This window comes from Pollachius pollachius, assembly GCF_949987615.1.
Source record: "Pollachius pollachius genome assembly, chromosome: 11".
NCBI classification, from domain to species: domain Eukaryota; kingdom Metazoa; phylum Chordata; class Actinopteri; order Gadiformes; family Gadidae; genus Pollachius; species Pollachius pollachius.
Genome location: NC_136944.1, coordinates 19,123,802 through 19,139,203, shown reverse-complemented (window position 1 = coordinate 19,139,203; position 15,402 = coordinate 19,123,802). Strand labels below are relative to the sequence as shown.

At 44.2% G+C, this 15,402-nt stretch overlaps 2 protein-coding genes across 2 annotated transcripts in view; both read left to right on the top strand.

The window, feature by feature from the left end:
• The window catches only part of LOC307083014 (protein tweety homolog 2-like), a 25,252-nt gene extending 13,933 nt beyond the window's left edge, over positions 1-11,319 (top strand). The window contains exons 5-14 of the mRNA XM_079746791.1: positions 1,758-1,853; positions 2,949-3,021; positions 5,933-6,002; positions 6,142-6,197; positions 7,129-7,221; positions 7,298-7,390; positions 7,655-7,797; positions 8,207-8,401; positions 9,119-9,197; positions 10,292-11,319. Coding sequence (XP_079602917.1) covers positions 1,758-1,853; positions 2,949-3,021; positions 5,933-6,002; positions 6,142-6,197; positions 7,129-7,221; positions 7,298-7,390; positions 7,655-7,797; positions 8,207-8,401; positions 9,119-9,197; positions 10,292-10,372 — 979 coding nt within the window. The 3' untranslated portion in view covers positions 10,373-11,319. The remainder of the gene's footprint in view (positions 1-1,757; positions 1,854-2,948; positions 3,022-5,932; positions 6,003-6,141; positions 6,198-7,128; positions 7,222-7,297; positions 7,391-7,654; positions 7,798-8,206; positions 8,402-9,118; positions 9,198-10,291) is intronic.
• Positions 11,320-11,646: 327 nt separating this feature from the next.
• On the top strand, positions 11,647-15,186 carry LOC307082200 (charged multivesicular body protein 6-like). The gene is made up of 8 exons (XM_079745694.1): positions 11,647-11,824; positions 12,174-12,283; positions 12,499-12,586; positions 12,893-12,979; positions 13,343-13,408; positions 13,801-13,881; positions 14,666-14,741; positions 14,827-15,186. Exons 1-8 carry the CDS (start codon positions 11,759-11,761, stop codon positions 14,874-14,876), a joined length of 624 nt encoding a protein of 207 aa, XP_079601820.1. The 5' UTR covers positions 11,647-11,758; the 3' UTR covers positions 14,877-15,186.
• The last annotated feature ends 216 nt before the right edge of the window (positions 15,187-15,402 follow it).

Sequence of the window (15,402 nt, the reverse complement as noted above, 5' to 3'; positions counted from 1 at the left end):
CATCGGTGGCAACGCCAAAGTCCAAAACAAAGTGATCCGTTGATCAAGATTTGATCACTCATCTTGGTTCTCATAAATGTCTGTCATATCATATGCAATCATAACGGAAGAGTGTAGTAAATAAACACCTGCTTATAGTAATAGGGGAACTGATAGTCAGAATATGGTGTGTTTTGTGCTATATCATGAATACTTTATAAAAATATAAATGAAATTGAGCCACATTACTCCATCATAAATGCTTCTCTGGCATCTATGGAACAGACACTGTATGCCGTCTTCAGACAAAGAAGGTTGTATTTTCACATGATTGATGACCTCTTTTGTTATGAGAGCCGTGTCTTTTATTATGGAAGTGGGCGGCATGAAGAAAGACCAGTAAAATAACTTCATCCCACACCGCTGTCAACTGAATGTGTTGTTATAAATCCTTTGTTTAAAGGGTTTAAGTCACCCATTTTCTATTTTGCAGATTTCTCACTAGTGCATTTTTGAAACTCTCAACTGAACATTAGTTTCTCTCCATTGAAATGAGGCCCTTGCCTTGGTGTAGTCAAAGCGAGAGATGTCTCATCGTAGATCCGATTCTAATATTGATCACCCCTGTCTGCTCTCAGCCGTCTATGCGTCTTCAAGTTGTGTTAAGATGCATGGCGTGCCGTGAGCACGTGCATGTGAAATACACACACGCTCACGTGCATGTGAAATATACACACACGCATGCACACGCAAACGCACACGCACACACACACATTGTAAAACGTCTGCAACTGGACACCCATCTTCTGTGATTGAATTCCATCCAAGTCATGGGGCTACCATGTGAACGCTCAGAAGAAGGGAAGAAGGGTATTGACAAAGGGCTAATGTTACGCTCATTATAGCTATATTGAATATTCAAAGATGGGCCATAAAAACCCATTCCAAACATAACGTTTTTTCTCCCTGCCTTTCTCATGCAATGTCTCATCTCCCCCAAGTGTTTTCACTGAAACACTCTTTACGTTTTCTGTTCAGGAAGTGAAATTGGCTAGGCTTAATTAGCTCTTTCCTCTTTTCCTTTGCAACTCCGGGTTCAGACGGAACAGCCATTTTATGCTTTAATAGGCGGTCATTAGATACTCCAGAATCTGGCTGGGCGGCCTCGGCCACAGAATGTGTGTCAGACCCAGGAGAAATAGTGACATGGTGTAATAGGAAGAGGTAGTTGGTTATCTGAAGGGGCTCTGAGTGGGCTTTGTAAGTGGGTGGCATGGGAGATTGGTAAGTCTCATGGGGAGTGGGCGGGGAGGGGGGGCGCGTTGCGTCTGAGTTCTCGGCCGTTATTCAAACGACAAAGTTTCTTTGAGGGGGAATTTAAGAGGAGAACTGTCGGAGCTCCCGGGTGGCTACCTAGAAACACGTGCACGCTCGCGCTCGTGCACAGTGTTCTTGGGGGGTGGGGGGTGGGGGGAGACGGGTGGACACTTTTAAAGCATCAAAAATTAATGTTGTGTGAACTCATTCTGTTCAATTATTTAACCGACGGCCATAACGTGACCCCCCGAAACAGATGGGCTATAACTAAGCGACAAGGATTTATGTTGGTACGAAAAAAGAACTGACCAATCACGTTGAATCGCTGAGCTGAGCTCCTAAAAAACTTGCTTATCTTGGTGTCTCTACAGGGAGAAGGGGAAGGAATTACATTTCTTCATATATATATATATATATATATATATATATATATATCTTTTGTGTTTCATTTGTCTCCTCAGATGGCTGTCCTACTTGCTCCTGCTGATCTTGGATCTGGTCATCTGTTTGGTGACCTGCTTGGGTTTGGCCAAGCAATCCAGATGGCTGCTCGTCATGTAGGTCCCCTACACTGGCTGCTAGATTCATGGACATGCAGTGTCCATGACTCTATATTTCTCTATACATATATAATTAGCATTTCAAACCATTGCTGGTATTATGCTGTCAACATTTGGATTTGTATACCTTTATAAGGCATGTATCATTCTAATAATGATGGGCAATGAGGATGAGGTAATGGACTAGTTTCATAGTAAATACACGGTAAGTAAATCCTAATACTCAGTAATACCTCATTCATAGTTCTGCGTCCAGTGAATACAACATTGCGATTTCTTTGTGACAAAACTGTAGTTCAAACCAAAGCCCTAACAGATTTATCAGAGTATCAGATTGCGAGGCAGTGTTAGAAGAGGATGCTAAAGAAGTAAGTTTTTCGACAGTCTCTCTAATGCCTATTGATCTTCCGACCAGGCTGAGCCAGCCCCATCGTCCACTAATTATTAAGTGCTTTCAGGGAACTTACTTGGGGCTTTCAAGGCAGGCCTTTAGTAGTAGTTGGTCGGAAACTCAATCCTTCCGCAGCAATATTCCATCCATCAGCAGCAGCAGCCCTTCATTCTGTTTTGACCCCTCGTATCTCTCGTAACTATCTATAACCCTCAGCACTTTGACTGAGGGCTTCTAGGACTTGGAGGGCCAAATGTCGGGGTGTTTATTATAGTGGAGCCCTCTTTTCTAGTTTCCTGCAGAAATCAAAGTCATCAATGTAATATGAAAAGGGCAATTCCAATATTCTGTGTTATTTTTGGTAGAGGGTAATCATTTTTCTTTTTTCCTTTCTGGTTGTTTGCTTAATTACATTTTGGATGTCTCGGCTCATTCAAGGTACTGCGGCGATGTGTAATCTACTCTGCCTCAAAGCCTGAGGACAAACGCATGAGCACAGAACAGGAGGAAGCGTGTAATTCATTTAAACAGGATGAAAACGTGATGCACAAGGCCTCTCCCAGTGGTTAATATCCTTCTCGCTTGTCTTTTTCTCTCTCTCTTTCTCTTTCTCGTTTTCTCTCTTTCTTTCTTGTTTTTCGTTTTCTCTCTCTCTCTCTCTCTCTCTCTCTCTCTCTCTCTCTCTCTCTCTCTCTCTCTAGCATCATGTCTGCTGCGTTGCTCTCCTTGGTCCTGGGATGGGCGTCTCTCGGACTGGGCACCGCTACGGCCGTGGTAAGACCACCTCCTCCTCCTCCTCCCCTCAACAGAACCGCTCCGTTCCTCCGCACAGAGGGAGGGATAAGAACACCTCCTCCTCCCCTCAACAGAACCGCTCTGTTCCTCCGTACAGAGGGAGGGATAAGAACACCTCCTCCCCTCAACAGAACCGCTCCGTTCCTCCTTACAGAGGGAGGGCTCCAACGCCCTTCAGCTCTCCAGCACTCTCCTGCCCAAAGCACACAGAGCGTGAATTTCAGTTCCTCTTAGTAGCGCCAACCAGAAAAAGAAATGATTTTAACAGAGGGAAGTGCTCGGAGAAAGAACGCAGTGGGGCTGTATTTTTCCGCGGAGGTTTAATTTGGACGAGACAAATGAAACATTAATTTGCGGTCCGCCTTGACATGGCCTTGTGTCTTGTTTTTTTTTATCTCTTCATAATGCCAGAATTCCCCCAGTCCTTGCTCATACCTGCAGGTGTCCTCTGTTTTGACTATTTATCAACATTGTTGTTCTCTGGGGGACAAGGGTGGGTTGGAAGGTGACTGCGCGGCTTCAGAACTATCAGTGATGGAGAAAAGGTCTGGGAGATATCTAGAGGCAGGTCAGTGAGGCGTCTGGACACGTGTTGCGGACAAGAGTGGCATTGATAAGGTGTTTACCCGTTTCATCCAACTCACCTGTCCTTTTTTTATTCATTTCGTCACACATCAGTTGGTGTGTAAATAACAAGGTGGCAGCATGTCTGTTAACTGGTGTGTGTGTGTGTGTGTGTGTGTGTGTGGGGGGGGGGGGGGGCAGGATAGTGTATCTCTAGTGTGTGTGCGTGTGCGTTCTTCTTCAGTCATGCAGGAAAGCTGATTACAAGCCCCCAGCCTTTTCAGCTACTCAACCTTTAGCCTCATGCTGCACACAAAGCTGCTTCGAGCAGTAATTACTACAGCTAGCTGGCCAATCTCTCTCGCTCACTTCTATTCTCCCTCTCCTATTCTCCCCCTCTTCTATTCTCCCTCTCCTATTCTCTCACCCTCCCTCTCCCTCTCTCTCCCTATTCTATTCTCTATTCTCTTCTCCCTTCTGCCCTACTTTCCCAAATCACCTCCATCCACCATAGTGACACGGCTTCCCCCCCACCCCCCCTCCCAGTCCTTCCCATGTTTGACAGATTGCTCACTCTTGCCGGTGTGCAGCATTTCAAACTACACCGGGACTTACTAGATGAATCGCAGCCAGACTGTATTAAGGGCAACGCCTCAGGCTTTAACACATCCCTCTGTGCCCACCGCCGGCCCTCCTTCATGTCCCTAGCGCTGTCTACACGGACCCCGCTATGGGGCCCCTGCAGTGTGGTTAACCCCCCAACGTTCAGCGTCAGGCCCCCCGCCATTAACACCCCTGACATCTCATAAAGGGAAAGAAAGAGGAAGGGATGGATTGAAAGGATTATTTATTCTGAGGTGTGTTTTTTTTTCTTTCCCTTCTGTTGATATTCTGTACGCTTGCAGAGCAGGAAGGAGAAGTCCAATGGATGGCTCGTCATATACACGCACACACACACACACACACACACACACACACACACACACACACACACACACACACACACACAACACACACACACACACACACACACACACACACACACACACACAGCGACACACACAATTGGTAGATTGCATTTACCTGTGTGTATAGTGCTTTTTCCCATCCTCTCAGTCATCCAAAGAGCTTTTTACATTGACTGGCTCACATTCACAGATTTAGTCCCAACTACAATGATTGTAGCGGTAGTCAATACTGCTAGGCGAGGAGACAGCCAGGAGTCAGCAGTGGCTAGGTTGTCTCGTTCAACTCAAGTTGCTCGGGGATCCCAGTATCGAACTAGCAACCTCCTGTATCTCCTGAACTATGCTGCCCAGAAAATGCATTCATATTTCTCAGAGAAATCTTGATCAGAGTCTTGGACTTGAAGGGTGTACTCTTGGCCTGGCCAGTGGCAGTGACAGGAACTTTGTCAATCGTTGACAAATAGAAAACAAACGACAATTGGAGTCACACAGTAATCAGTGGAGGATCTATACATCTTCTTTTATTATTTGTCCGTGTTGCAGATTATATCATTACGCCGTTAACGGGATGATGCACTCTTCTTGACTCTGGCTGTCTCGTGAAGAAGACAGATCGAACCATGTGTGGTTATCAGCCAGCCGGGTCTTAGCAAAAGCAAGCAGGTTCATGGGTCAATCCTCTATTGAGAGGGGATTAACAAGGAGCTCTTCAAGCCCTCATCGTTGTCAGGCGAAGCCAGGAGCGAGCAAGGGACCACGCCGGTGACCAATAAAGATAAACAATGTCCCACCGTTTAAGGGGCAACATGAAAACACCATCCCCAATGTAGCGCATGAAGCACTGTACATTGATATCAATTGAGAGAGGCGCTGCTAATCGTAGTGCCCTTAAATTAATGATGGTGTACTGCTGCGTTAATATGGGTTAATACGGGTTAATATGGGTTAATTTAATACATACCACATAATTGGATTGTGTGTTTGGAAAAAAACTGTTATGACCATAAAGGATGACTGCAATTCGGCTTTGAGACAAGCATAGCAGTGTTTGAGGTGTAACAAAGTCAAATCCAAATCAGTATACCTTCAATTACCTTAAATATACGGTACAAACTTCCAACAAAGGGGACGTATACGTATCCGTGATTTCTGTGTTTGCTGTTTGCTAACATGGATTGTTTGTATACTGTAATTAATTACGGAAGAGTGCTTTGGAAGAAACAGCCAGTGTAGCAGCCAATAATTTCACACAGTGATAGCCTTGACAATGGCATTATTTACTAGCAAACACAGAACAACAAGTGCTGAAACCGTTTTCCTTAAGGGTGCTTTACATAGCGTCTTTTGTATCCCAACAGGGCACAAGTGACTTCTGTGTGTCCCCAGACAAGTTCATCATGAAACAAACAAAGGATTTCCTCAGTGCAGGTACGTTATCCCTGTTGTGATGCGATGCACTCCAATGCACACTTGAAGGCTTATTCTGAGATTGACTATTGTCGTTCTCTTCCATTTTTAAATGCATATTTGCTTCATGCCTACTCAATCTCTTTCCCCTGCATATCAGATGTGGCACACTACTATTTGTTCTGCAGCCCCAACCTGCCCAGCCCGTTTCAACAGGTACTGACATCGTCTCCATAAAATCAAAGCTTCCCTATTTCAAAGCTTGGATCTCTGTTGCTTCCTTCATGCAGAAGACCAAAGTTTCCCAGGGCGAGTAGCCTGAAAGCAGGTTCAGAGCCTTGTTGTTACGCCTTTTAACCAGATTGACACTCATTCACCCATTCTGTGATTGGCAAGGGTTGAGGCTTTACCAGGTCATTCCTTTGGTGTACACTTCCACTTCTAAAGAAACAACGTAAATATTTAAATAAATTAATGTCGAGCATCCAACACACATTTTCATTACTTTGAAACCGCCCCCCATAAAAAAATGTTTGATGAAAGAACATATTTATTCAGCGTGTATCCTTGTCCTGTCTATAAACATCACCTCAGGGTATTCCACGGTACACCGCTTTCCTTAATCAAATGTGTTTATTAGGGTGCGTCTTAAAGCGGAAATGCTAAGCCTTGCCGTAATTGGGCAAATTCATGGAGGCAAAAAGGCATGACCTGTTATTATCGCAGCCTCCAAACAATGCCTATCCTCATCGTGTCAATTAATGGAGCTTACTAGGAAATGTGCTAAGCAGATATGGAAAGTCTGGTCTGATTGCTCAGCCAATGAAATATTACTGTTTTTTGTGTGTGTGTGTGTGTGTGTGTGTGTGTGTGTGTGTGTGTGTGTGTGTGTGTGTGTGTTTGTTTGTGGATCAGGCAAGGGGGGGTAATGAACGAGGGCATTGAAAAGTGAGCTTGAGTGGTGTCTGGCATGCAAAGATGTGTCGGGATCACTGTTTAGCAACAAATATGCCCTCCTTTGACAATAACAGAGAGTGAACTGCTGTTCTGAGAGATGAGGTTCTTAATGATCTGACACTCTTTGTCTTGGTGTCTGCATGTGTGCCTGTGCGTGCGTGTGTGTGTGTGTGTCTGCCTCTTGTCACAGTCCCTGACAATCTACCAGCGGTCCCTCACCACCATGCAGATCCAGATCCAGGGCCTTCTACAGTTCTCCGTGCCCCTGTTCCCCACGGCCGAGGTGAGTGGCCCTGGGGGTCCCAGCTCCCCCCCCCCCCCCCCCGATGTCCACTGATCTTTTGTTTCTCGCCCCACAGAGAGACCTCCTGGGAATCCAACGCCTTCTGAACTCCACAGAGTCCAACCTGCAGCAGCTCACGGCTTTCCTGGACTGTCACAGGCTCCACAAGGTACGGCCAGGTGTGCGCTGTTGCCTGTGGCTTGTAAATAAGGCCCTGACCGCCTTGCTGTGAGGCACAAAGCCTGCACAGATGTGTGTGCGTGTGTGTGTTGGTTTAACTTTACTTCTCACGACTGTTCTTTGCTTTGACGGCCCAACCTTGTGTGTGTGTGTGTGTGTGTGTGTGTGTGTGTGTGTGTGTGTGTGTGTGTGTGTGTGTGTGTGTGTGTGTGTGTGTGTGTGTGTCTGTGTCTGCGTGGGCCTGCGCCTCTAGGACTACCTGCATGCCCTGATGGGAGTGTGCTACGACGGGGTGGAGGGGCTCCTCTATCTGAGCCTGTTCTCTCTGATGTCTGCCGGTGCACTCTCCGCCCTGCTGTGCTCCATCCTACGTGCCTGGAAACTCATCGGCGTCCGGCGAGTTCAACCGCACCACGAACCCCGTGGCGGGCTGTGAAACAATTTTCGAGTCTGAGATTTGTATTTGCGACACACGCATCGTTTTTTAAGCTTATCCCTATCTGGCTATAATATCAGTTGATCAGTGAGTGTATGCACATTGCTACGCAAAGGTAGCACGACTCGTAGTAGCTATTAGTCTTTCTTTATAATCAGATATCAACAGCTTATAACTCTGCAGTCTCCCACGACCCCATGTGCATATCAGGCGACCTTAAAGGTTGGGAGACACCCCCCTGACCCCTTAAAGATACCCTTAAAAGGCCCACATCTCAGTCCTAAGACAAGGTGATAACAGCTGCACTCTGTGTCTCTCTGTGTGCGTGTGTGTGTGTGTGTGTGTACATGCGTCATTTCTTCCCTACAGGGACCGAGACTACGACGACATCGACGAGGAGGACCCCTTTAACCCCCAGGCGCACCGCATGTCCTACACCCCCGGCAGGGCCAACATCCACAGCTTCTGCAGCTACAACAGCAGCCTGGGCAGCGAGCAGGGCCTGGGAGGGCCACCGCAGGCCGCCAACGCCAACGCCAGTACGGCCCCCCCCGCCGAGTACATGTGAGTCGGGGTCTGGGTCGGGGTGTGTGACGCGGGAGTCTATGGTTCTGCTCATACTTCGCCACCGTCTGACACAAATCTAGCTCAAATCCCCAATGAGAAAAGCATAATGAAAGAGTGATTCAAACAATGATGGCAGGACATGAATCCATCAACCAGCACTGCAGTGAGACAGTTTGTTTCTGCTTTATCTTAGGACTGATGATACCGTAAGAGAATTCAAGTTTATGTCTGAGGTTTAAAGGAAAGACAATGACTGTTGTCAATAACAAGTGGCACAACAATGTGTCTTTAGGGAAGTTGCGGTTAAGGAGGAGTAAAGGCAGGAGATGTATTCCACCATTTCCCCCCAACTGTGAGCTCAAACCAGCGAGGTGGCAACAACAGTGCTTCGATCTTACACTACCCTGGTACACTTAATATATTGTATATCATCTATACAGACAGATCACAGTTACATTTCACAGTGTTGCTGTCATGGCTGATATCCCTCGCTTCCAGCAAAGTGCTGCTATCTGGCGCGGCTGGCCTTGGATGGCGGAAGGCGTCGCCTTTGTGGGCGTTTCATATCGCATCTTTTTTATCTGGCCGGGATGGGCGCTCGCGTCTTCTGTCCATCGAGACGGCTGGGGTGGATTCATATTTGACAAGGCCGGCTGACTCTCTCCAAACATTTATTCATGTCTCTCTCTGTATCTCTTCCTCTGTCCTTATCAGGAATCAGTCCATGCTGTTTGGAGGGAACCCCCGCTATCAAAACGTCCCATTGATAGGCAGAGGATCGCCACCCCCCTCGGTGGGTCTGCCTCCCCAGGGCCCCAAGTGAACCCATTCCACCATATATCTCTACAGGACACAGCAGTGACACTTTATTATGATATAGACAATTTTTGCTGGTCAGCTCTTTCTCACAGCTTTTCAAAGAGTTCAGACAGTCACCGTTTGGTTGCATTGTTGCTTTACAAATAATGGAACACTGCCATCTGGTGGTCGCTCAGTGATTAATTTGTGTGGACATTGCCAAGGCACGTTTGTCCGTCTAATCAAGTGCAATTTCTGCATGCAACACGCACATTTGTCACCTGTGGCGATTGCATGAACACACAGCTTTCTCCTTGGGTAGAAAAACATGATCTATGATAATTAATAACCTACCAAAGTATATACAGTTGTACGCGAATTGCGTTCTACTAAGTGTGTTTATTGTGCATTGGAGCAGAGGGGCATCCATGGACAAATCCTGCAGCGCTTGTTTGGGCAGGTCAGCCAGGAATCATTTGGTTTATCTCCAGAACCTAAACCCGGCTAATCCATCACTAATTAGGCTACCAATTAGGGTGAGGACATCATTCTTGGCTCCGGGTCACGCCCGGGACAGCAATCCATCATGTTCTGTTTGTGCTGGTCGCTGCCCAGGGCTTACTTTATCATTTGGCCAAGTACCCATTTTTAATTATACAAATGTCTGATGCTGTCCTATCACAGCTTGCCTTTGGTCTGTTTTGTGTTATTTCATACTGTAGGCTATATGTTACATCTTAAAGGTCCCGTTTAAGTGTGGAATTTTGGATTTTCATCTCTGCATATTTGAACATTACAAACTAATTTTGTATTCCAAGATGTGGATTTATTCTATACCAGAGTACAAGGAATATCATAGTACTTCATGGCTGACATTTTACTTTTAACGACTATTTCAAACCATGACGTCATGGGACATCAGGGATCAGATTTCGGCGTCTCAGCCTACCTTTGATATCCGTCTCATTTTGAGGCACCTAACAATGGCTTTAACGGCCACACATCCTCACAGTCTGCATGCTGATCCCATCACACGGGGTTTTCTTTTGCTTCTTTTTCATAACGTCTTCTTATGTTCGTACCCTCCAGTATTCTCCCAGCATGAGGACTACCTACCTGTCCATGACGGACGCCCAGATCAGACACTTTGGGACGGACTTCCAAGTGTAGCCTGCCGTCTGTGGACCATCACAGCCAAGCACAAGGCCAGGGGACTGGGGTCTCTGTCTGGGGACGAAGGGGAGAAGGATATCTTCTCGCTGTATTCTTGTTTGCAGGGGCCACATCTTGCGGTCCTGGTTTGGGACATGGTAAAAAAACACAAGAGAAATATATGGTCTGATGACGACTGATTGCCTCTGTTATAATGTAGGCGGAAGTCTTTGAACAGTGCGGTTATTCCTACGACTGTAGACACTGTCGCAAAATGCCGTCATATGGTGCTCTGATGAATGTTAGCATTTACGTTTAGTCACAGGAAGAGAAAGTGAGCTGGACCAAACTAATAAATAAGTATGGCTTTTGTCTGAGAGTTTTGTTTATACGTGTGAGCTAATGGCCTGCATGGATATAGCGGGACCATGTACAAGGTCGGCCTTTTCATGACAGCCAGGATGCAATCAAACTATGATCAATTAAATGCATCGAACCCAAAAGTCACAATGTTGTACTTTGTATTGAACAATTCTGACGCTTTGATGGAAATTTTAATTTCTTCACTTGTTAAATACTTGTTGTATGAAGATCACTGTAGAACAGGTCCATTCCATTTTATTTATATATACTGAAGATCTTTCCTCAGTAAGAACAAAACAAAGTAATGCACCACTGTTGTTTTTTTATGGTCACATTTCGGAATACTTCACTCTTATAATTATGTCACCGGTAATCAGCGTTTTCATTTGTATTGTAAAGGTCAGGTTAAACCCCTCCCACAAAACATAGTTAATATGAATCTGTCCCCAAGTTGAATAAAAATATAGGCCCTTGGGGAGGCCTGTTGTTTATTGTAATCAAGAGTGTTAAATGACAATCCGTTTGTGCCTGTTACCAACTGAATTGTTCATGTTAAGTTGAACAAGATATGTGTCATTACATACTGTTTGCATATGAATTAAATTGACCAATAATTGTCTTTTAGTAGCCTGATAAATGATTTGGAATATCATGTCAACGTATTTGTTTTAATTTGGAAAGATTTGCGATTGTATGGTGAATGACTATCAATACGATGCATTTTGATACATTGCTATATTTGCTCTTAAGGACTTGTGTTCTCAAGGATATTCAAAAATAGTGGTGCGATGAGATAGGTTAGGATAACAGGACATCACTGCTTGCTTGCAATAACGTTCTAGGAGGCATCTCGTCTTATCCCTGCACACATTTTGTACCACCTCGGTTGCCATACGACACGGGGAATAGGGCGTGGCTATGTTAGCAACCTAGCATGCTAACAAAAAACAACAGACCGCGATATGTTCTGTCAAATCCATTCAAAGTAGTAACATATTTGTTTGTTAAAAACGAGTTATGTAGCGGGTATGAGGTTACGTAATGGGAAACGTTTTTGGGAGAAAGAGTCACCCTTCTCGAATCACAGAGCAGGACAGAGCTATACTGGTAAGTCTTTTCCCCACTAAGTAGGTCGTAGTAATACCTTAGTAATGCGGTGTTGACTGCATCACAGTCACAGCTAATTGGGCATTGTTGTTACACATCCGCAGACCTACCATTAAAAAGATATAATATAATCCCTCCCCCCGTATTAATATAATCACTGGCTTGGTGCTAGTTTGTGTGGTTTCAGCAGCTAGAGAACAGCCTGTGTACTGTAGTTATGTAGATGAAAGTACAGTCATATGTAGGCCTACTGTATCATATGTATAGATATTGGACAAGGACATTGAGAATATGTGTTATAGTATACGAACTACAATGACACACGTGTTGTTTTGGTCGGCCGTTTCAGCAACTGAAACAGCAGAGGGATAAACTGAAGCAGTACCAGAGGAGAATCACACTACAGTTGGAGAAAGAAAGGCTTCTGGCCAAACAGCTGTTGAAAGATGGGAGAAAGGAGTAAGCCCCACTCATGATTACTCATAATATAACATTGCATAATTGTATATTAGTTAAATCAATGACGGTGTAATAAATGACAGCTGGTCTGTTGGCAGTGTTCATGTTGCCGCACCACACTTCACTCATCTGTGTTCATCATTCAGTCAGACTTGTCGACACAAACAAGGATGTAACCGATCATTCATATTTTGCATCTGTTTTCTTCTCAAAAGGAAAGCACTGGTTCTTCTTAAGAAGAAGCGGTACCAGGATCAGTTACTAGAGAAAACTGATAATCAGATTTCAAATCTGGAGCGCATGGTAAGATACTTAACGCTAGAGCTTAGCTTTTAATTTATCTTTAAGGGTGTTTGTTGTTGTACAATGTATAACGCAAATGTATGCATTTCTTTATTACATTTTGTCTATCCTAAAGTACAATGAAATAGGAAATGTAATAAGAACATTTTGTTTTTTTATATTATCTGACGCTTAGGTTTTGTATTTTATTTTGTATATTTTTTTCTTATTGTCTGACTTATTCATTATATGCTTACACATTTTTGTCACAATTATTTGTTTGTGCTGATCTTTTCATAAAATAATGTTTTTAACATATTTTGTCAGGTTCAAGACATTGAGTTCACCCAAATTGAGTTGAAAGTCATTGAGGGGCTGAAAGTTGGAAATGACTGTCTAAAGAGTATGCATGAGGTGAGTTATAAATTCACACTTTTGTAATGAGTCCCTCCACGCACTATGCTTTTGTGACAGACTATCAAAATAATTAATTTTCCACATACAATATTAATTCTGTAAAGTCTCCCAAGTTAACATGCCTAAACGCATGCTGTTTTCTTGGTGGAATATTGAACAGCGCACAAGGCGTTTGGAATACGTTTTCCCAGCACAGCCTGTATGCAATGTTTAGAGATTAATGGATCATGAGGCAAATCCTCCACTACAGTGGGGTGATGGCAGGCAGTGTTTAAAGCTGTCTCAGGAAATCCATACACCCAAGCTACTAAGGAAATTGGTCTTTCTCAAGCTAACCTTTTTTTGCACTTGCCTTGTCAGGTGATGTCCATAGAGGATGTGGAAAGAATCATGGATGAGACTCAGGAAGCCATTGAATATCAGAGGGTAATTCTCCTGCCTCTAATCCCTCTCGTATTATCCCCCTCCCAGGTGTATGGCAGCTATTTTTTTTAATATATATGACAGATTATTGTATTCGGCATTAACCTAATCTAATGACCTGATAACAATGTGTTATAACTCACTTTACTACTCAAATTATTCCACCGGAGAGATATTTCCTGGCTAATGCATAGAAATCATGTCTGTGTATTTTTCCTCATAGGTCAAAAAAAATGATAGAGTATAAGCCTTTTTTGTTCATTTCAAACTCTGGTTAAATGTACATTGACACTGTCTCCCTACATCTCTCATTTTTCTTATATTGATGTACTAGTCAGTCTATTTCTCGTTCATCTCGTTGCCAACTCATAAAATAAATGGTCATTCTTCTACAGCAAATCGATGAGATACTGGCGGGCACGTTGACCCAGGAGGATGAAGACAGTGTTCTGGCAGAGCTCCAAGCCCTCACTCAGGTGGGTGCATCTTGTTCTGTCTTCCATCTCTACCACTCCCTAATATCAGTGCTAGTGGTGTGATCAAAATACATGTGATTGATGCCGGCCGTAATGTGACTCCATAGCAAATGAGCTGCCCAAAAGGGCTAAGTATGAATCAGCTGACTCACTCTAAGTTGACTCAAATAGTTATTTGAGATGGCAATGCCCAGCCCTGCTTTTGATGGAGGGCAGTGTTTCAGCATATTTGTTAGTAACTAGAAAGATGCTATAGTAGGCCTGAACACAAAGTTAACGTATCTCAAGAAGGTAATAATTGTAGGCAGCGGCAAGCCCACAATACGACCCGTAATTAACTTAATGAGAGACACCTGTTTACACCCACTGGTGCGTTCTCTTCAGACAGGTCAGGACATCGTGTGTGTGGCTAGGTCGGGTGTTCTGTTCTCACCCTTGTCATTTAAACTTAATCCCCAGGAGGAAGATCAAACTTAAGTTAGCCACAACAATGATAACCCCTTCATTAAACGGGAATGCACTCACACAAGGCCAGATCTAACCCCTAATTAGCCCAAGTTGGTCCAAAACACTTTCCTTCCATTTAGAATGCCTCATCACCCCTGAGGTCTGGCATTCATTAAACTCAGGCCAGAAAATTAGACACTGATATGTGTTGTTAAATGACATTTGAACAACATTTGCTTCAATTATGTACTGCCGTGTACAAGAGTAGCTCAGTCGTAGCATGTGTAATTTGAGCCTGCTCGATTTTTCCTTCTGTTCACTGACCTCTGTCCGACAGGAAGAGGAAGTACAACTTCCCGACGTTCCCACGGATCCCCTTCCTGAAGTACCGGAGGCAGCCAATGTTCAGCCAGGTACATGTCTGTTTGCTCATTCTCAGTTTAATATAATTTCCCCATGTGTGTGTATCATTACCTCCATTTTGTTTGACGTTCGTAGGCCGGATGCGGGCGAAGGAGAATGACAGGCCTGAGATGTTGGCAGCGTGACCAACAGAACTTTGTTTACCAGTCCTCGGGGGTTCTCTACATGAAGGCCTACACACCCGGCATGCACTTCCGTGCAAACCCAGGCAGTGTTTTATATTTCAATTAAAATAGCAACTTCTTGGCACGGTAGTTGGCATCACAATGAGCACTGTAGCTGTGCTGAGTGGCGCTCTGCTCCACTGTCCATTTTATTCAAGTGAAAAATGACCTCATAAGTTGTTTGTGTCTGTTTTTTGTCAAATATTTCAAATACTATTGTATTATACTACACCGATTAGGACAAAATAGATTGGCATGAGGGATTTTTAAGTGTTTCTACATATTAAAGTCAAATATGACAAAGATGGGACTTGTTCATTTCTTTATATCGGCCAGAAGAGGGCACCGCTATACTAAGAATAGCTGATTTTCCTTCCCGTTAACCATATGCTACCCTACACAACATCACAAATTCACCTGTATGGCTATTGGTCTTTACTGGTCGACTTGTCGTTTTATTGTATTTACAACATGCTTTTTAAGGTTA